The sequence below is a fragment of the Drosophila santomea genome, chromosome 2L, assembly GCF_016746245.2.
Source record: "Drosophila santomea strain STO CAGO 1482 chromosome 2L, Prin_Dsan_1.1, whole genome shotgun sequence".
NCBI lineage: Eukaryota > Metazoa > Arthropoda > Insecta > Diptera > Drosophilidae > Drosophila > Drosophila santomea.
In genome coordinates this window covers 23,186,255-23,207,548 of record NC_053016.2, presented here as the reverse complement: position 1 = coordinate 23,207,548, position 21,294 = coordinate 23,186,255, and the positions used below count along the sequence as shown (strand labels likewise).

The following is a 21,294-nucleotide window of genomic DNA, read 5'->3' as shown; positions in this document are numbered from 1 at the left end:
ACGCCTGTGGTGAGATGGGGCACTTTGAAGCAGCGTGCCCGAAAAACAAGAATAGAGAGGACAGCAATTACGTAAGATATTTTGAAATTCATTTTTTTAACTATTCTAAGACAACATTTATTACAGCATGCCTCATAGACACTGGAAGCCATATTTTCCTTAATAAAAATTAGTAAAGTACGAAAAGATATTACTGAATTACCAGTTTTAAATTCATTTCATAAATTAAATAATAGTTCCTTAAAAATATATGTAACAATATTGTGTTACGTTAGGAAAAACTGCACTTCAATTTAATAATTGTGGCCAACTAGTCTATGAATTATGATGTGGTTTTGGGAAAAGATTTTATGGAAGCATGCAATTTAAATTTGAGTTTGGACACCTTGAAAACAGTGCATAAAATAAAAAAACGAAGTTATACTAAAGCCGATAAAATGTTAGAAGAAGCAAATATTTACAATAATAATTAAACAGTTAGCGATAGTGTTCGTCAGGGTAGTAGTGAAAATCAAATGCGGAGACCAGTCACCAATTTCACCCCGAGTTAGATCGTAGTCTAATGTTTCAAGCTTCCGTACCAAAGGGTATTCGGCTAGATAAATGGAACTTAAAATTTGACGGAACCGGCCGCGGTATGACAGTTGAGTTTTTTATTCCGTGTGGAAAAGTTACAACAATTACATGGACTAAGTCGACAGAAAGTTTCAGAGAATTCCATAATCTGCTGGTCGGCGCAGCAAGTAAGTGGTATTGGCAACTAATGGAGGATCGAGCTGAAGATTACGATTTTGATTTCGCTTACCAGGGAAATGAAACGGTCTTTTCCTACAACTGGAAGTAACTTAATGAAGGTCAAAGAATTAATGGAGAGAAAACAAGGGTATGACGAGTCCTTCAGCGATTATGTCTCCGACATGCACAGCTTGCACTTTAAGTTGAAACACAAAATCGCCAAGGATGAATTTGTAGAGCTTTTGAAAGGACATGACGTCCCCAATAATATCGCTGGCAGAGCTTAAAATCTGTGGTTAAAAAACCGTGGAAAACCGAAGCGAAGTACACCAGTAAATGAGATCCAACGCTCAGATGGGCAAGGACGTATTCTAGGTGGTGTCCTTGTGGAAGAATTCCAACGCAAGCCGGAAGACAGCTGCAAGTCCCACAGAACAGCGCATAGTTGTAGAAACTCTTTGTACTATATGCATTGGCATGATAGCGCATTTTCAACAGCGCCGAGGAAGAGGATAACATCACGCAGAACGCTCGCAGAACACAAAAACTTTTTGAAAACATAACCGAACACCGACGCTTTTGACAAAAAGTAGTGGACACGGAGATCTTGGAAAAAGATCCAAACCGATTAAGTCTGTCTTTACATAAATACACATAGCCTGGCTAGCGCAGTCAGCAGGGTATGGTGGGTCGAAGCCACACGTCTATGACTCCTAGGTGAAAACACTTCGCATAGAAGACCGATGCCCGGAGTTGTTCAGAAAAAGCTCTAAGCCGGTATAAAAAGACCGTAGCCCACCGATAAAGAAGTCAAAATTCAGTTATCGAGAGTCAATATTCAAGATTCAATTCTCTGGAGTTCAATTCTCGGGAAGCAATTCTCGGAAAACAATCCGTCAATAAAAACTCACTTGCCTAATACCGAACATAACATAAAAGCCGACAAAACAAATAAACAAAGAATAAGTGAACCGGTACATATTTTTGAGTGGATATGACCAAAGACAAAGTAACAGCAGGGACTTTCCAAACAAGTGCAAAATTCAAGTAATCTGAGAACCGGGTAGCGGCCGAAGCGTGACTCCGAAAACATTCGTACAAACATACATTTATATATGGTATATATACATGTCTAGATCTTTACTTAGTGTATATTCGTTTTTTTTTGTGTATATTACGTTACTGTTCAGTTTACAAATAATTGGTACACGTAGGTGATGTATAATTGCACGTTGGTGTATGTATAATTCCATCAGTATATAAAGCAACACCCAGGATCTAACGCGTCGAGATATCGCTCCGGATTAAAGTGTGGTAAGTTTGACGAAACGCTGTTTCCGTGTTTTCCTATATTTTGTATATATGCATATATGCTGGTGCCAATTTAATTTGTGTACAATGGGTAAATATATGTATATTTTTGTAATAATGATAACCGAAGGCAATATATTCCATTAATAGACATTAAATGTTCAATGTTCAATATTGTTTAATATTGTTCTGACGCAAGAAGTGGAGAAGGTCAAAAACGATGACATAACGTTTAACGGACATCCTTGACAAAAGATGATCGTATTGATCAGGTATGCGGACGCATGAAGAGGTGGGAATGTGGCTGACACATTGCCCGACCATTTTACGATCAAGCTACAGCTTAGCTTGTGAGGCAGTGAGGACTGGCCCGTGACGAACGGTACGAAGGTGAGAAGCTTACCAAGATCCCACGACCCAAAATCGACGAGCTTACGCTGGCAACCTGGTGCCTGAACATCGGATGCCCCTCCATCGGCCTTAGTCCTTACCCAGGACATGGGCACTAATACGCAGACGTAACAGTATTGGCGGCCAGCGAAAGGATTTGTTGTATTTATTAAATTTTATAGTGTTATTAGGTTCCACAAAGTAGATTTATGTATTGGGAGATTAGGGCACCTAAATAGGCATAACTTCCATCTTTTAATGTCATTATTTAAATGACTATTTATAGAATATTGAACTTAAGTAGAGTCAGCGCGCGCTTATTAATTTCTTTTACTATTGACACGCGTAATTACTTTAGAAGATCACTTTTTGTAGCAGACTAGGTTATGTAGATAGTATGCTTACACATTGTATATAACTTTGTTTTGCAGCATCGGCTCTCTAGCAACATGCGAAGAAGCAGATCGCAAACGGAGAGAGAGTCAGTCAAACCCTTAAGCTTCTAACGTCAAGTGCGAATAAATTAAAGCGAGGAAATGAGTTGTGCGTTTTAATCAAAAATAAGGGAGATTTCCTTGTTATGATATCAACCAACTAAGTTCCGATTGATGTTTTTTGTAAGTAACGTAAATATAATTTGTGGGTGGCTCACGTTTTCAACGTATTAGGACAAGTAGCCATGCTGTTCGAGAAGGTAGAGTCCAAAGAAAATAGGAGTGCAAATATAATAGTAACGCATTTAGCGATGCGCTGCGGGTATATCGTTTGTTTGACAGAGGGGGTGGGGGAACTGACCAGAAATCGTAAAATCGACGCTGCCAACGTACTAAGCTAAGGAGCCAGGTCGTTTGAGAGGCTCGAGTCTTTACGGCTTTCTATGCTAAAGTACTAGCTAACTGTTGTGGATTCCATGCGCATAGCTACCGCGGGTGGTGGATTCCAAACGTATCGGTCAAATAGCAGCAGGCTATCGGTCAAACAGCCTGGTTTTCCAACGACTGGCGGGAGGGGCTTCTCGGACATACACTGTCCACCAGTTCACATATGGAACCAAGTAAAAGCTCCCCAGGAAAAGGTGGCCCAGTTCAAGTAGAAGCTCCCCAGGAACTCACATTTGGAGCCACGTAAAAGCTCCCCAGGAAAAGGTGGACCAGTTCACGTACGGAACCTAGTAAAAATTCCCTAAACATAGGAAGACGGAGGCAGGTTAGCCGGATGTTACCATGTCAGGGCAACGACCAACAGCTACGGGTAATTATTTGTTTTTATTTTTGGGCTTAGATACCGGACGAGTTTTTGACTGAGGAAAGACTTATTAATGGCGTAACAGCACCCCAACTTACTTATCTATTATAAGAAGTTGTTGTCAGCAACGTTCCCTGTAGATCGTGTCATATATTTAACTGGATACCAGGCAGAACACCGAAAACGATTCTTAAATAGAGAAACCCAAATACATAAATACAGGGGGCAAAAAAGAAAGTGTCGTTTCAACCCTCCTATATAAGGCACTTAATCAAGAAAGTCTTGAAAACTTCGGAAACCAGCCGGAGGAGGTAGGACACTTGACCGATCAGATTGGAAACACAATGGATGAAGCAGCCGGAGGGATGGATCACCTAGGACCACCTAGGGGTCGCTCCAGCATGCTTCCGCGGTACCAGGCAAGCTCAGAAGAACGGTCGGATGCTGCCGATAGGCGGGAAAAAGTACTGATGGATTTGGTGAGACAAATAGAGATAAGCAATGGGAAATGAGCGCTCAAATAACCGCTCTAAAGAAGAACGTCGCAGAGTAACAAGCCGCATAAACGTTTTCGGAAAAACCAAGAACGGCACCACCACCTAGACTACCCAGAAACCCCACGGATAGCTTGCTAAGGTATCAAGACACCCCGACACCAGAACAAGTGGCGCAAGAGTGTTTTAACAGCCAGATGCATCGATTGAGGAAGCTCAGACGAACGGCCAGGGTATACCTCAACAGTGCGTAGCAGCGGAGACCAGTCATCAATTTCACCCCGAGTTAGATCGAAGTCTAACGTTTCAAGCTACCGTACCAAAGAAGGTTCGGCTAAATAAATAGTGTTGGAGCAGTAATTTATGTTAAAAAGAAATACTTGTAATTTGTAAGCTTAGATATGAAACATAGCAGAACAGCTTACATGAGAGCTTAATTGTAGTTGTGCTCACTGGATTACTCTTCTACTGAGAAGCTTTATGGTCAGAGAAAAATTTGGTATGGCCCGTGTGATCAGTCGTTTCATGAGCATAACCGTAAAGCTTAGACAGTCATAAAATTGAAGTCGAAGCCGCTAGCTGCGCCCGCGCAAATAAACATATTAAAATCGAACCTTTCGTCTCTTTTTGCTAGCCGCCAGTCCAAATTTCGTAATAAATTTTCTTCGGGAAAACTCTTCCGATTTTTCATGGCGCCCGAACAGGGACTACGGCTAACATTTGTTTAATTTTTGCGTGCGAAAAAACGAACAAAATAGTGAATTTTTCGTCGTCTCGGCACTTGTTCTGTTTTTTCTCTATTGTTGGCGAAATAACCTAGCTGGTAAAACTCGGCGATTATTCTGGATTTGGCAGACATTTGGATTGGAAAGGAAAGTCATTGGAAATTATGCCAGATAATAACCAGGTATTCAGTGCCAAAAATTAAAAATAATAAGCACTCCACTTTTTTGTGTGTATTGTGTGCATTTCTTGGCATATGTGGTAAATTGGAAAACCAATTTAAATCCCAAACAAACCACCACCCCCAAATAAAAATATAATAAAAAGTGAACTGCCTTTGATAAAACTTATGGTGTTAATTGCTGTGGAAATTTGGAGAAATTTATGTGCGTTAAATACATACGGTCAAACTGCAAAAGTTCAGTAAACCTACATACATACAAATACATAACGCCAGGAGGACTCGTTGCATTTGCTAGAATCGGACGTGTTTCTGATACGCTGCGCGGAAAAACCTATTATCACGAAGACGGCTTGGCGAGTTAGGCGGAATAACTGCCCAAAGCCACTCGGTGCTAATGTGCATCATTTCGGCACGATTAAAAGTGAAAAACGCGAGCGATTGGTAAATTGCCAATATTTATGACATTGCAATTCGGTGCAGCTGAGAACAACAGCTGACAGCGCTGCCAACTTACGTCGGCAAGTGATCGGAGCTTAGTGGCGTTGCCAAACCATCGGCACTGCCAGGACTGCTCCAACAGCCGAATCGTGTACCGGTACCTAAACAATAATATTCAAACAATATCTAATTTGAATTTCGTTTAGAAGTGGACATTTGATAGAAATTTCGAAAAACCAACAAATATATACTTATAACGGGTGTTTTTTTTAGAGGTATAGAACTTTAAGTTGGCATTACTGTTCAAGATGGCGACCGATTTAACAGCTGTCAAGTGATTTATTCTCAGTTTGGTTTGGCAATTCGTCATGCGTGCTTACAAAATCCAACTCGTGCAAGAATTGAAACCAAACGATCATCAAGCAAGGCGTAGATTCGTCGAATGGGCCCAAAACGAGATTGCTGTTGTTCCCGATTTTTCATAAGCCTCCAAGATCTTGTGATTTAACACCGCTAGACTACTTTTTGTGGGGCTATGTAAAGTCATTGGTCTATGCGGATAAGCCACAAACGCTAAACCATTTGGAAGACAACATTCGCCGTGTTATTGCCGATATACGGCCAAATATTGGAAAAAGTCATTGCAAATTGGACGTCCAGATTGGACTACATCCGAGCCAGCCGTGGCGGTCATATGCCAGAAATCATATTTAAAATGTAATGCCACAAGATTATCTTTCATGTCAATAAAATTCATGTCAATCGAATAATCCATCGTTGTTTTATTGCAATTTAAAGTTCTATACCTCTAAAAAAAACACCCTATATATAAATTTGTGTGGAGTTGACCAATATTTAGCAAGGGAATCGACATAAAGGTCGCGTGCAGACCAATTATCAACCTCTCACCATCTCGGTGCCCAAGTAGAGGCTCTGGTGTCCGAGAAGAGGCGGAATAACCTCCATCAGCCAACGCCTAGGAGAAATCCGTGGTCTACGTGGGACCCCTGCTAAATTTGGTGCTCCACGTTCGCAAAGGGTAAACTAGGGTTGACACCCGTCAATTAATGGACGGTCCAGCGGGGGGCACTGCCCCCGACGACGTGGTGGATCCATTCAAACGAAGCGCCAGAATGTCCAGGTTCCCTTCCAAAGGAGTGGGAATCACGGAGATAACGGAGCGAGCTGTAATGCCAGTTCCAGCGGCTGTGAGCGTAGCGCAAGCCGTCCCTCAGACGCTTACGTCAATACCCAGCATCGGTGGAGCTACTGCAGCAGAGGACTTGGCCCCCTCAACATCCCTCATGAATAGGAAGAAGATCTCCGACCTCATCAGTGTGCCGTCCCAATATGCACCAGCAAGAACGCCGCCTGTTTCGCCGTCTAGGCCACTAGACCTGTCGGCCTACAAAAACGAGGATTTGAGCAGCATCCTGGGCATGATGAACTCGAAAATAGCGGTATTGCTATCAGCTTTCGAGACGCAGCGCCACGTTACCCGGGAAACCAAGGGTGTGATCTCGGAGTTGGCAGCTCTAAATGCCAGAGCTATACAGCTGCAGGAGGCCAAAGCCAAGGAGGCCCCCGCAAAGAGTACGGCAACCCAGACGGAAGCGCAACCCAAGCCTGCGAGCGCCCCGGCAGCCAGCAAAAGGAGCGCCCCGGCGAAGCCTCCCCAGAAGAAGCTTCCGGTTAGCAAGGACGCGATTTTGCAGACGCATAAGGTGAACGAGCCTGTTCCGCCCAGCTTTGCGTCCGTTGCCAAAGAGGGTAACAAAAATTCGGAGTGGACCAAGGTGGCACCTAAGCGACTACGGAAAAAACCGGAGGCCATCATAATTAAGAAGACTGGAGAAGCCTCGTACACGGACATGCTCCGTAAACTTAAAGCAGACTCGTGCCTGTCAGAACTGGGCAGCCACGTTAAAAAAATCAGGAGGACCCAACAAGGAGAGCTGTTGCTCGAAGTGGAGAGGAAAGCTGCTGCAAGCATGTCCGAATACAGGGGAGCTATCGAAGAATCCCTTCGGGAAATGGCTGCGGTCCGCACGGGCGCGCGGAGAATGGCGTTAACCTGCAGTGGCATGGATGAGGCGACGACTGCAATGGAGCTTTATAGCTGTATGGCCTCCCAATTCGAAGGGATCCAGCTGAAACCAGAAGATGTGCGTGGGTCGCGCAAAATGAGAGATGGGACCCAAGTGGCGACGGTTACGCTCAGTGTTAACGACGCAATTGGCGTCCTGAATAAGGGGTCAGTAAATGTTGGCTGGTCTCGCTGTCGCATCATTCAGGACACACGCCCCATAAGATGCTATAAGTGCCTGGGCTACGGCCACAGGGCACTCAACTGCAAGGAGCCTGATCGCTCGGACTGCTGTCTCCGGTGCGGCGAACAAGGCCACAAAGCGAAAGGCTGTGTCAACCCGCCGAATTGCCTGATCTGCAACAGCGACACAGACAGGAATCACCCGACAGGTAGCTTTACATGCCCTACCTTTAAAGCGAGCACAACAAAAGGAGCCTTAAGACGCCGCATCCATGATTAACATACTACAGCTTAATGTTAATCACTGCGCAGCTGCACAGAGCATTCTGTCCCAAACAGCGATAGAGCGCAATGCTGACGTCATGTTACTAAGTGAACCGTACGTCCCTGGAGTGGAAAATGCAGAAGCTCTTTTCGACTCGTAAGGCGGCAGTCATATGCTGCAGAAATCTCTACATAGAGGACCAGGAAAGTGTGCCAATGCGCGGCATTGCGTACGCTAAAGTGAAGGGTGTCCACTTATATAGCTGCTATGCCCCGCCTAGTGACAGCCCGGACCTTTTCGAGGACTTTTTAGACAACCTTATACACCACGCTAGAGGGCGCAAGCCGGCAGTCTTTGCAGGTGACTTCAACGCCTGGGCAATAGAATGGGGAAGCCGGACATCTAACCTCCGAGGTAGGGCCGTTATCGATGCCATGAACCAGCTGGATCTGGTGCTGCTGAACGATGGTGGCAAGCCCACGTTTAACAACGACAGAGGTACATCATTCATCGACGTCACTTTTGTTAACCGAAGTCTAGCCTCCACTGCAAATTGGATGGTTCAGGAGGACGTAACTCTGAGCGATCATGCCCTAATCACATTCAGCGCCCGCTCGTCGTGCATCACACAACGACAGGCAAGGAGCACCCTTGGGCAAGCATGGGACATCAGAAAGCTGCACAAGGACATGCTGGCCTTTAGCATCGAGCAAATGGAGCAAACAATGGCATGCGGAATCCATGGTGGCGTCGCTCATGAAGATGCTGGAAGCTGCATGCGATGCAGCGATGCCGCGAAAGAAGAAAAATTGCAAACGCAAACCTCCGGTCTACTGGTGTAACGGCTCCCTCAACCACCTACGCTCAGAATGCTTCAGGGCAAGGAGACAGGCGCAACGAGCCAGAGGACTTTCTTAGCACGCGAAACTTCACGAGGCTTTTAGATCGAAACGTGCAGATCTTAGAAACGGCATAGCTGCTGCGAAAGCAAATGCTTTTAAAGAATTGCTGGCAAGTGTCGACGAAGACCCCTGGGGTATCGCCTACAAAATGGTTAGCAACAAGCTGAAAGCCGCTGAAGGTGGTACTCCACAGGACCCAGTCCTACTGTCAATCATCGTGCAAGAGCTATTTCCAAATCAGGATACCCTATGGCAACCCGCGCAAGAATTCTCTGCCCCGGTTTTCCCGGGTGTCACTGCAAGTGAGGTCATCGAAGCGGCAAAAAGAATAAGCCCAACAAAGCCCCTGGTCTCGAAGGCATCCCAGGTGTCGTAGTTATGGCTGCCGCAAATGCAAGGCCAGAAATCTTCAGGGACACCTTCCAACAGTGCCTGATTGATGGTGTCTTCCCATCCCGCTGGAAGAACATGAAGCTGGTACTGCTGCCGAAAGGAAAGGGTCCAACGAACGCTGCAGGCAGTTTCCGCCCACTTTGCCTGCTGGACATCGTGGGAAAGCTCTTCGAACGCATCATATACGCACGCATTGAGGTGTTCACTGAGAGCCCCGACGGCCTACAAAGGCACCAGTATGGTTTCCGGAAAGGTAAAAGCACCCTCGACGCTCTCACTGCCTTAAGAGATCTGGCCAAGTCCGCCCTTGATGGAGACCGATGGCTAGGTGGCACCAAGAAGTATTGCGCCATCATCACGCTTGATGTAAAAAATGCGTTTAACACGGCTGGATGGCCAAAAATCCTCGGGGCCATGCGCAACATGGGTATTCCTCGATACCTCAGGATCATCATTGGCAGCTACTTCAGGGACCGTATACTTTGGTACGATACAGACGCCGGGCCAAGAAATCACCACGTCTCCGCAGGTGTCCCACAAGGGTCGGTTCTTGGACCAATCCTGTGGAACATAATGTACGACGGGTTATTGTCCATTAGCAAGCCCACAGGAGTGGAGCTACTCTGCTTTGCAGACGACGTGGCAGTAGCAGCGGTTGCCAAAACAATACCGGAGTTACAGGACAGGAGCAATGCAGCGATTAGCACAACTATTAGCTGGCTGGAAAACGCCGGTCTAAGTATCGCTGCGCACGAAGTGGTGTTGTTGAGCAGCAGAAAAGCCGTCGAGAGTATGCGGGTCTCGGTCAAAGACGCCCAAATACAGTCAGCTGGATTCCTTAAGTACCTGGGAGTTCTTGTAGACCACAGACTGTCATTCAAGGAGCATGCGAGATATGCCAGCAGAAAGGCAGCGATGACAGCAGCAGCACTGGCAAGACTCATGCCAAATAAAGGCGGACCCAGGATGCCGGCCAGAAGGCTGCTCGTGGCGGTCGCAAAATCTTCGCTTCTATACGCAGCCCCCATCTGGAGGAGTGTCACAAATAAAGTGACGTACTTGGACAACGCGCGTGCAGTATCACGGACTCTGGCCCTTAGACTGATCAGAGGATTCAGAACAATCTCGGAAGATGCGGCCCATGTTCTTGCGGGCATCCCCCCGATCGATCTAGAGATAGAGGCTCAATACCTAAAGCGAGAAGGTATTTCCGGAGAAGAGATCACAGACTGGCTGCATGGAGTGTGGCAGACTAGGTGGCATGATTCGCAACAAGGGAGATGGACCTACCAACTGATCCCAGATCTAGTTGAGTGGGCAGGATGCGAACACAAGGAGGTGGACTACCACTTGACGCAATTTCTCACCGATCACGGCTGCTTCCGGGGTTACCTCTTCAGGTTTCGCCATGTGGACTCAACCCTGTGCCTGTTCTGCAGCGACTCAGCCGAAACAGCGGAACATATCCTTCTGCACTGTGTAAGGTTCCGTACAGAGAGAGAGATACTGGAGACTCTTGCTGGATCTCCGCTCAGCCCGAGGAACTTAATGCGCACAATGCTGGCGGACAAAACCGTGTGGGTAAGGGCCCATGGCATTATCATCGGCATGATGAAACGAGTTCGCATCGATGAGACGGCCAGCAGACCCGTTGGATAAAGAGCACCCCCGTGTGGTGGCGGGGCAAGAATACCACCTCAGCGGGCTCGGCTTGTCGTAAAAGGCGACTAAAGAGTTAGCGAAGGAGCGTTTCGCTGCAACGCAACAAAAGAGGGGTTGCGATCTGGCACCACATCCTGCTCACCGAAGTAATACCTTGACTGGAAGTCCCGGTGAGCGTAGCAAGGACTGGAGATCGTTCGGAGGTTTTTGTTTAGTACGTAGGCGTAACTCTACTTGGAGAGTTATGAATCGTGCATGCCATTCACGGACGGTGGATGGTATCTTTTGAAGATTTTATTTTCCTGCCGTATTTGTAATAAAAAAAAAAAAAAATAACGCCAGTTTGCCGCCAATTTCGTTTCTCTTTTGTGCAATTGCAGAACAGTTATCTGTCGCACATTGGTTATTTTCAGCAGTACATACTGTGGCAGTGGCTCTCAAACCGTACATAGTGGAAAGTTCCTGATAAACTCGGCAGTGAACTTAAGCCCTGCTCACATTTGTATGTACACATCTATGCATTTGCGTGAACATTAATTCGATTTATAGTGAGATATTTGGCCTTATAAAATTGTATTACATTTTTTGAATTTCTCTTAAATATTAAATATATCGGACAGTTTATCTGTCATAAAATTTCAATTTTGTGCATTTTCGGCTTTGGTTTTACCCATCAACGGTACATACACATACAAACTACATATTTTGTGCATTTCTGTGGTTCTTCGGCACAGTTAACCCTCATATAACCCAATAAAATTTATTGTTGAATTTGAAGTTGGAAATCAAGTTTTTTATATTTGGGCATCGGAAAAAATTGGTTTCGCGCGCATTTACGTGTGTGATTTAACCCTTGTTTCGGAAATTTACTAGTATTTGGACTATTTTTATTTATTCCAATTCATTCAAAAATGGAAAAAGAAAAGGAAGTATCGGCAAAGCTTAATTCTAAATTAATAGTGGCTATGCAAAAACACGATAGGGCTATGAGCGATATTGGACGTATGAAAACTGCATTCGAGGGAAAAACTATTTCGTTCGATAGTTTTCAACTGGAATACCGAATGCAACTTCTCGAAACATATTGGGAAAAATTAATGGATATTCAGTCAGACATTGATGTGCTAAACCCAGGAAATGATTTAAGAGCGTCTGTCGAGGATATGTGCATAATCACAAAGGCTTTATATCGGTCGGCAATGAGTCGAGTCGAGGCTCCGAGACTTAGTCACGGGGATAACAGTGGGTTTCGTCATTCGTCCTATTTACCAAAAATGAATTTGCCCAAATTCAGTGGAAAACATTCCGACTTTAAAAATTTTATAAGTCTTTTCGAGAGCTTAGTGCATAATGACCCGTCTCTAACAAATATCGAAAAATTCAACCATTTGCTGACATGTCTAACAGACGATGCATTGGGAACTGTCAAGGCGTTTCAAATTTCGGATTTAAATTATGAGAAAGCATTGGCTAGTCTGAAAAACGTTTACGACAATAAATGCTTGATTTTTTTTGACACAATTTCTCAATTGTTTGACCTCCCTCAAGTATCGAAACCATCTGCATCAGGCTTGAGGTCCCTTATTGACGAAATATCGGCCCTTTATTCGTCATTACAGTCGTTGGGTAGTGAAAAGGACATAAATAACGCAATTTTTATTCACATTGCAATGTCCAAGGTAGATCACACTACAAAATCCCGATTTGAAGAACAGCTTGATTATAACACGCTACCGACATGGTCCGATTGTGCGATTCAATTGAATCGAAGATATCAACATCTAGCTGCTGAGGAGTCAACCAAAAGTAAAGGGAAGCCTAACCAAGCTTCCAATAAGGGATATTCCAAATCCTCCTTCTCATGCACACAGACAGACCGCAGACCGGATTCAAAGTGTCGATATTGCTCAGCCACAAATCACAGCTTAGGCAGTTGTCAACCTTTCACGGCTTTATCGGTGATTCAGCGGTTCGATTTTACAAAACACAATCGGTTGTGCATAAATTGTTTAAATCCAGGTCATCCAGTGAAAAAGTGCAAAGCAACAAAGTGTCGTGTTTGCTCTAAGCCTCACAACACACTTCTTCACAGATACGGGGTGGAGCAGCAACCTTTTTCGTCGGGATCAGTTCCTCAAGTGCATGTCCAGGCACCTTCAGTAGCAGTTGATCATAATAATCAAGCCCATTCTTGTCATGTTGCTAGTACTGACCAAGTTATTCTTGCTACTGCTGTCGTTAAAGTACGGGATAGATTTGGACAGTTTCAATTAGCACGAGCGCTGTTAGATTCAGGATCTCAAACCAATTTTATGGCAGAGGACTTAGCACAGCGTTTGCGGTTAAACAGGCAAGAATCATATCTAAATATCACTACTGTAGGGAAAAACGACTCGGTAGTACGGCACAAAGTCCACACTTCAATTCATTCTCGCGTCAATGCTCATAATTTCGCTACCAATTTTTGGGTGCTAAGGTCAATTTCATCTTATCAACCCGATCACGAAGTCAATTGTGCCCAATGGAAAATTCCGGCAAACATTGAACTGGCAGACCCTCGTTTTCACAAGCCCGCAAAAGTGGACATACTGATTGGCGCAGAATCCTTTTTCGATCTTTTGAGCGTAGGCCAAATAAAATTGGGTTCTGAACATGGATGGATTGTTTCGGGAAAGTTCACGCGCATCGAAGAACGCTCAGGTATGCAGCGTCTTTGTCAATGAAAATGTAAGTTCTCCCGACTCTCTTGTGGAACGATTTTGGGAATTGGAACACGTTCCTGAGAGATCGAAGGCTGTTTATACAGCTGAACAACTTGCTTGCGAGCAGCATTTTGAGCAAACCGTACATAGGCTTTCGTCTGGTCGTTTTGAGGTGAAGTTGCCATTTAAGAAAGATCCGAGTGTCTTAGGCTTATCCTTCGAATCGACAAAGCGCAGATTTCTTGCATTGGAACGCAAGCTTGCAAATAATCGCGAGTTACATGACATGTATCAGGAGTTTATGAGAGAGTATCCTAACCTCGGGCACATGTCACTGCTTCCAACACCTCCTCCAGAGAAACACTATTACATTCCACATTAATGTGTCCTGAGACCTGATAGTAGCACCACAAAGTTGCGAGTTGTTTTTGACGCTTCAAGTAAAACGTCAACCTCGATCTCATTAAATGAGACTCTAATGGTGGGTGCAACTATTCAGAGGGAGCTTTACGCCATTCTGGCAAGATTTCGTTTGCACAAATATGCCTTGACGGCGGATATCTCAAAGATGTATAGGCAAGTTAACATTGCAAACGAAGATAGAGATTTCCAACTTATCGTGTGGAGGGAAAAATCAACGCAAGCTCTCCAAACCTATCGCCTCAACACTGTCACTTATGGGACAGCCTCTGCTCCGTTTCTGGCCATCCGCTGCCTCTTTGAGCTATCAAAAATTTACGCTGAGTCACATCCTGTTGCATCAGAGGTGATTTCAAGCGACTTTTATGTCGACGATATGCTCACCGGAGCGAACAGTATTGAAGAGTTGGAGGTAATTCGCAAAGAAGTGACGAAGGTTTTGGAGTTAGGGGGTTTTCATCTAGCCAAATGGGCAACAAATCACCCAAGTTTGATGAACAACCAGGGATCAGAAAAATCTCTTATATTTAACACTTCTGAATCCGTTAAAACGCTTGGGATGAGATGGAACCCTCAAAATTATGCATTTCATTATTGCTTGGAGGATTCGTTTCAGTACTTACCACCACCACAGCTTGTTTGTTTGACCCTTTGGGATTATTATGTCCATTGATTACACGAGCAAAAATCTTGCTTCAGGAACTGTGGCGACAGAAATTAGATTGGGACGAATCGGTTCTTATGAACTTGCATACCAGTTGGAACGAATTAAGGCAGAATTTACTAGCAATTAACAAGATCTCCATTGCTCTATATATCTGTCTGTCTGGCAATGACACTGTTCAAATCCACGGATTTGCTGATGCATCGAGCCACGCCTACGGCTGTTGCATTTATATTCGTACCGTGGCTGGGACAAATAGGTTATCAAGACTTCTAACCGCAAAGTCTAGAGTGTCCCCACTAAAAACAAAGTCAATTCCAAGGCTCGAGCTGTGTGCAGCTCATCTGCTGGCCAAATTATGGTCTCAAGTATCTCCTTTGCTTACCAAATTGGAGCTTGAAAGCATTAACTTCTGGTCGGATTCACAAGTCACATTATACTGGTTAAAGAGGGATCCATCAACTCTAGCAACATTTGTCGCAAATAGAGTCTCTGAAATTCAAGAACTCACAGAGAATGTAGATTGGCGTCATGTGCCCACGGAAGAAAATCCGGCTGATTTAGTAATTACGTGGAACTGACTTAGAAGGTTTGAGGTGTACTCTATGGGAAAATGGACCGGAGTTCTTACTCCGAAATCCAAGAGAGTGGCCTCGGTCCCATCACATTGAAGTTTCAACGGAGTTACAGTTTTCTGAGAACAAAAAAAGCGTGGCAGTATGTTCCGTCACAAAAAACCAACCGAATGTCTTTATTGAGCTTGTTGGAAGATGTTCATCATTTAGTAAACTCTTACGGATCATGGCCTACGTAAATCGCTTCATTCAAAGGAAGAAGCGTCAACGCGAGGTCGTCATTTCGGCTAACGAACTGAAGTTGTCGTTTCTTAGGATGGTCAAAATATTTCAAAAGGCGGAATTCAGTTCAGAATACGCCAAGTTGGAGAAGTCCACATCTACATCTACTAAGCCCACATCTACAACGTTTAAGTCCTTTTATACATACCAGCGATTTAGAAGGTGTGACGTTCAACTTAATCCGAGTTGGGGGAGATTGCTAAATGCACCAATTCCGTATGATGCCAAGTTTCCACTATTACTGTCCTCAAAGTCAGAATTTGTTTCGCTATTTCTTCGCAACCTGCATCGGACTCATTACCATGCTGGTGTCAAGGTGATGGTTTCACTTTTGAGGCAACAGATATGGCTGATCAATGCGCGAGAAGCATGTACGAAAATTGTCCGTAGCTGCGTTCACTGTTTCCGGTATAAACCAGTGCTGATGAGCCAGATAATGGGCAATTTGCCAGCCGATAGGGTCCGAATAGAGCGCCCCTTTCTAGTTTGCGGAGTAGATTTTTGTGGTCCATTTTATGTGTCCTTAAAGGTCCGCGGTAGACCTCCTATTAAAACTTATGTGGCCGTTTTTGTGTGCTTTTCGTCAAAGGCTGTTCACCTTGAACTTGTCGTCGACCTATCCACTGACAGCTTCTTATCCGTCTTTAAAAGGTTCGTTGGGAGGAGAGGGCTGCCGGAGAAAGTGTACAGCGACAACGCCACGAATTTCGTAGGAGCGTGCAACGTGCTGAAGGAGCTGAGCGAAGCATTTCACCGCAGTCGGGACGAGCTGAGCGGATACGCGGCTCAGAGAGGCGTCGAGTGGTGTTTAATACCGCCGAGGTCACCACACTTCGGAGGACTTTGGGAAGCAGCCGTCAAGTCCGCCAAAACACGGTTGCTGCGAGGAGTCGGCAACGCCAAGCTCACAACGGACGAGTTGAGCACCCACCTGGTCGAGGTAGAGGCGCTGCTCAATTCGCGTCCAACCGCGTCGCCGGGCAACGATCCCAACGATGGAAAGGCCCTAACACCATGACACCTACTAATCGGGCAGCCTCTGATCACGCTGCCGCAAGAATCCGGCACAGGAGGAGTTTGCAGCAAGGCCAGTTGCGCGTATTGCGCGAATGCTGTCCGCTCTCAAGCAGCAGTTTTGGGACAGCTGGTCCAAGGACTACATCGCCAGCCTGCAGCAGCGCAACAAATGGAGCGTCGGATGCCGCGATTTGGAGGTCGGTTGCCTAGTGGTCGTCCACGAGGACAACGTGCCCCCGCAGCGGTGGCTAACAGGCCGCGTGGTGGCAACAACAGCAGGCGAGGACGGTAGAGTGCGTGTGGCGGAAGTTCGGATGTCAGGAGGCGTCATCAAGCGCGCCATCCACAAGCTGGCATTGCTGCCAGTGCATACTGCTCCTGTTGAGGAGATCAAAGAGCCGGCTACCTTTAACGGGGCCGGAATGTTGGAGCAGTAATTTATGTTAAAAAGAAATACTTGTAATTTGTAAACTTAGATATGAAATGTAAACATAGCAGAACAGCTTACATGAGAGCTTAAATGTAGTTGTGCTCACTGGATTACTCTTCTACTGAGAAGCTTTATGGTCAGAGAAAAATTTGGTATGGCCCGTGTGATCAGTCGTTTCGTGAGCATAACCGTGAAGCTTAGACAGTCATAAAATTGAAGTCGAAGCCGCTAGCTGCGCCCGCGCAAATAAACATATTAAAATCGAACCTTTCGTCTCTTTTTGCTAGCCGCCAGTCCAAATTTCGTAATGCATTTTCTTCGGAAAAATTCTTCCGGTTTTTCAAAATAGAACTTAAAATTTGACGGAACCGGCCGCGGTATGACCGTTGAGTTTTTTATTCCGTGTGGAAAAGTTACAAGAATTATATGGAATAAGTCGACAGCAAGTTTTTAGAGAATTCCATAATCTGCTGGTCGGCGCAGAAAGTAAGTGGCAACTAATGGAGGATCGAGCTGAAGATTACGATTTTGATTTCGCTCACCAGGGAAATAAAACGGGCTTTTCTACAACTGGAAGTGACATAATGAAGGTCAAAGAATTAATGGAGAGGAAACAAGGGTATAACAAGTCCTTCAGTGATTATGTCTCCGACATGCACAACTTGCACTTTAAGTTGAAACACAAAATCGCCGAGAATGAATTTGTAGAGCTTTTGAAAGGACATGACGTCCCCAATAATATCGCTGTCAGAGCTTGATATATGTGGTTAAAAAACCGTGGAAAACCGAAGCGAGTACACCAGTAAATGAGATCCAACGCTCAGACGGGCAAGGACGTATTCCTGATGGTGTCCTCTCGGAAGAATTCCAACGCAAGCCGGGAGACAGCCGCAAGTCCCACAGAACAGCGCATGGTTGTAGAAACTCTTTGCACTATATGCATTGGCATGATAGCGCATTTTCAACAGCGCCGAGGAAGAGGATAACATCACGCAGAACGCTCGCAGAACACAAAAACTTTATGAAAACATAACCGAACACCGACGCTTTTGACGCTATGGTGGGTCGAAGCCACCCGTTTATGGGCGCCTGATGAGAACAGGGATGGAAAATCAACTGAAAGAAAGGCGTAAACCATGCGTAAACGCATCGATTAGTTCGAGCCTGTTACGTACACTATTTTTGTAAGATCCTAAGACTTTGAAGATTCACAACCAGAATCTAAAGCAGGGGAAGGGGTAATACCACCTCGTTGAGTCAGACGGAACTCGACAAAGAAAATGCAAGTCGACCATAAACGAGTGTCCGATGACCAGTTCAATAGGTCGAAGAAAAAAACAGTTACGGGCACAGTTCACCAAAATAGGGGAAGTCTGGAAATATAAATCCTAGGTGGGAACACTTCGCATAGAAGACCGATGCCCGGAGTTGTTCAGAAAAAGCTCTAAGCCGGTATAAAAAGACCGTAGCGAAACAAGATTCCGTTATCGAAAGTCAATACTCAAGATTCAATTCTCGGGAGTTCAATTCTCGGGAAGCAATTCTCGGAAAACAATCCGTCAATGAAAACTCACTTACCTCGTACCGAACATAACATAAAGGCGGCAAAACAAATAAAAAAAAATAAGTGAACCGGTGCATATTTTTAAGTGGATATGACCAAAGACAAAGTAACAGCAGTGACTTTCCAAACAAGTGCATTATTCAATCTAAGAACCGGGAAGCGGCCGAAGCGTGCCTCCGAAAACATTCGTACAAACATACATATATATATATAAAACAACACCCAGGATCTAACGCGTCGAGATATCGCTCCGGATTAAAGTGGGGTAAGTTTGACGGAACGCGGTTTTCGTGTTTTCCTATATTTTGTATATATGCATATGTGCTGGTGCAATTTAATTTGTATACAATGGGTAAATATATGTATATTTTTGTAATAATGATAACCGAAGAAAATATATTTTATTAATAGACATTAAATGTTCAATGTTCAATGTTTTTTAATATTGTTCTGACGCAAGAAGTGGAGAAGGTCAAAAACGATGACATAACGTTTAACGGACAACCTTGACAAAAGATGATCGTATTGCGCGGCCCGCGACGATCCATCAGGTATGCGGACGCATGAAGAGGTGGGAATGTGGCTGACACATTGCCCAACCATTTTACGATCAAGCTACAGCGTAGCTTGTGAGGCAGTGAGGACTGGCCCCTGACGAACGGTACGAAGGTGAGGAGCTTACCAAGATCCCACGACCCAAAATCGACGAGCTTACGCTGGCAACCTGGTGCCTGAACATCGGATGCTCCTCCCTCGGCCTTATTCCTTACCCAGGACATGGGCACTAATACGCAGACGTAACAGTATTGACGGCCAGCGAAAGGATTTGTTGTATTTATTTAATTTTATCGTGTTATTAGGTTCCACAAAGTAGATTTATGTATTGGGAGATTAGGGCACCTAAATAGGCATAACTTCCATCTTTTAATGTCATTATTTAAATGACTATTTATAGAATATTGGACTTAAGTAGAGTCAGCGCGCGCTTATTAATTTCTTTTACTATTGACACGCGTAATTACTTTAGAAGATCACTTTTTGTAGCAGACTAGGTTATGTAGATAGTATGCTTACACATTGTATATAACTTTGTTTTGCAACATCGGCTCTCTAGCAACATGCGAAGAAGCAGATCGCAAACGGAGAGAGAGTCAGTCAAACCCTTTCGCTACTAACGTCAAGTGTGAATAAATTAAACTGAGTTGTGCGTTTGCGTTTTACTCAAGGGGGGATATACATATACAATATATTCTCATCTCTACAATATGAGAAGTGGGCCGATCACGACAATATAAAAATAAAAACAAAAAGACAAACATTTGAAAATGAATATAAGCAGTACATCGACGGCGCAATTAAAAGGGTGGTTGAGCCCGTCAAAGGAGCCAACCACAGGAACAAAGAGAGAATTGATTTTGCGTTTAAATAAATTAACAAACGAGAAATGAAATCAATCGATTTTCATTTCAAAAGACGATTGCGAAAAATTCAACGAAGGCAATCGTGAAAGTGTCCTAAAAGGCAAAATGACGGAGAACACAAGACAACGAGTGTGGCAGCGAAGCTGGAGAGAGCGACGAAGATGCCGCGATTTGGAGGTCGGTTGCCTAGTGGTCGTCCACGAGGACAACGTGCCCCCGCAGCGGTGGCTAACAGGCCGCGTGGTGGCAACAACAGCAGGCGAGGACGGTAGAGTGCGTGTGGCGGAAGTTCGGACGTCAGGAGGCGTCATCAAGCGCGCCATCCACAAGCTGGCATTGCTGCCAGTGCATACTGCTCCTGTTGAGGAGATCAAAGAGCCGGCTACCTTTAACGGGGCCGGAATGTTGGAGCAGTAATTTATGTTAAAAAGAAATACTTGTAATTTGTAAACTTAGATATGAAATGTAAACATAGCAGAACAGCTTACATGAGAGCTTAAATGTAGTTGTGCTCACTGGATTACTCTTCTACTGAGAAGCTTTATGGTCAGAGAAAAATTTGGTATGGCCCGTGTGATCAGTCGTTTCGTGAGCATAACCGTGAAGCTTAGACAGTCATAAAATTGAAGTCGAAGCCGCTAGCTGCGCCCGCGCAAATAAACATATTAAAATCGAACCTTTCGTCTCTTTTTGCTAGCCGCCAGTCCAAATTTCGTAATGCATTTTCTTCGGAAAAATTCTTCCGGTTTTTCAAAATAGAACTTAAAATTTGACGGAACCGGCCGCGGTATGACCGTTGAGTTTTTTATTCCGTGTGGAAAAGTTACAAGAATTATATGGAATAAGTCGACAGCAAGTTTTTAGAGAATTCCATAATCTGCTGGTCGGCGCAGAAAGTAAGTGGCAACTAATGGAGGATCGAGCTGAAGATTACGATTTTGATTTCGCTCACCAGGGAAATAAAACGGGCTTTTCTACAACTGGAAGGGACATAATGAAGGTCAAAGAATTAATGGAGAGGAAACAAGGGTATAACAAGTCCTTCAGTGATTATGTCTCCGACATGCACAACTTGCACTTTAAGTTGAAACACAAAATCGCCGAGAATGAATTTGTAGAGCTTTTGAAAGGACATGACGTCCCCAATAATATCGCTGTCAGAGCTTGATATATGTGGTTAAAAAACCGTGGAAAACCGAAGCGAGTAC

At 44.6% G+C, this 21,294-nt stretch overlaps 1 protein-coding gene across 1 annotated transcript; it reads left to right on the top strand.

The window, feature by feature from the left end:
- Nucleotides 1–15,598: 15,598 nt before the first annotated feature.
- LOC122756484 lies at nt 15,599–16,672 on the top strand. The gene has a single exon (XM_044006301.1). It carries the CDS (start codon nt 15,599–15,601, stop codon nt 16,670–16,672), a length of 1,074 nt encoding a protein of 357 aa, XP_043862236.1.
- The last annotated feature ends 4,622 nt before the right edge of the window (nt 16,673–21,294 follow it).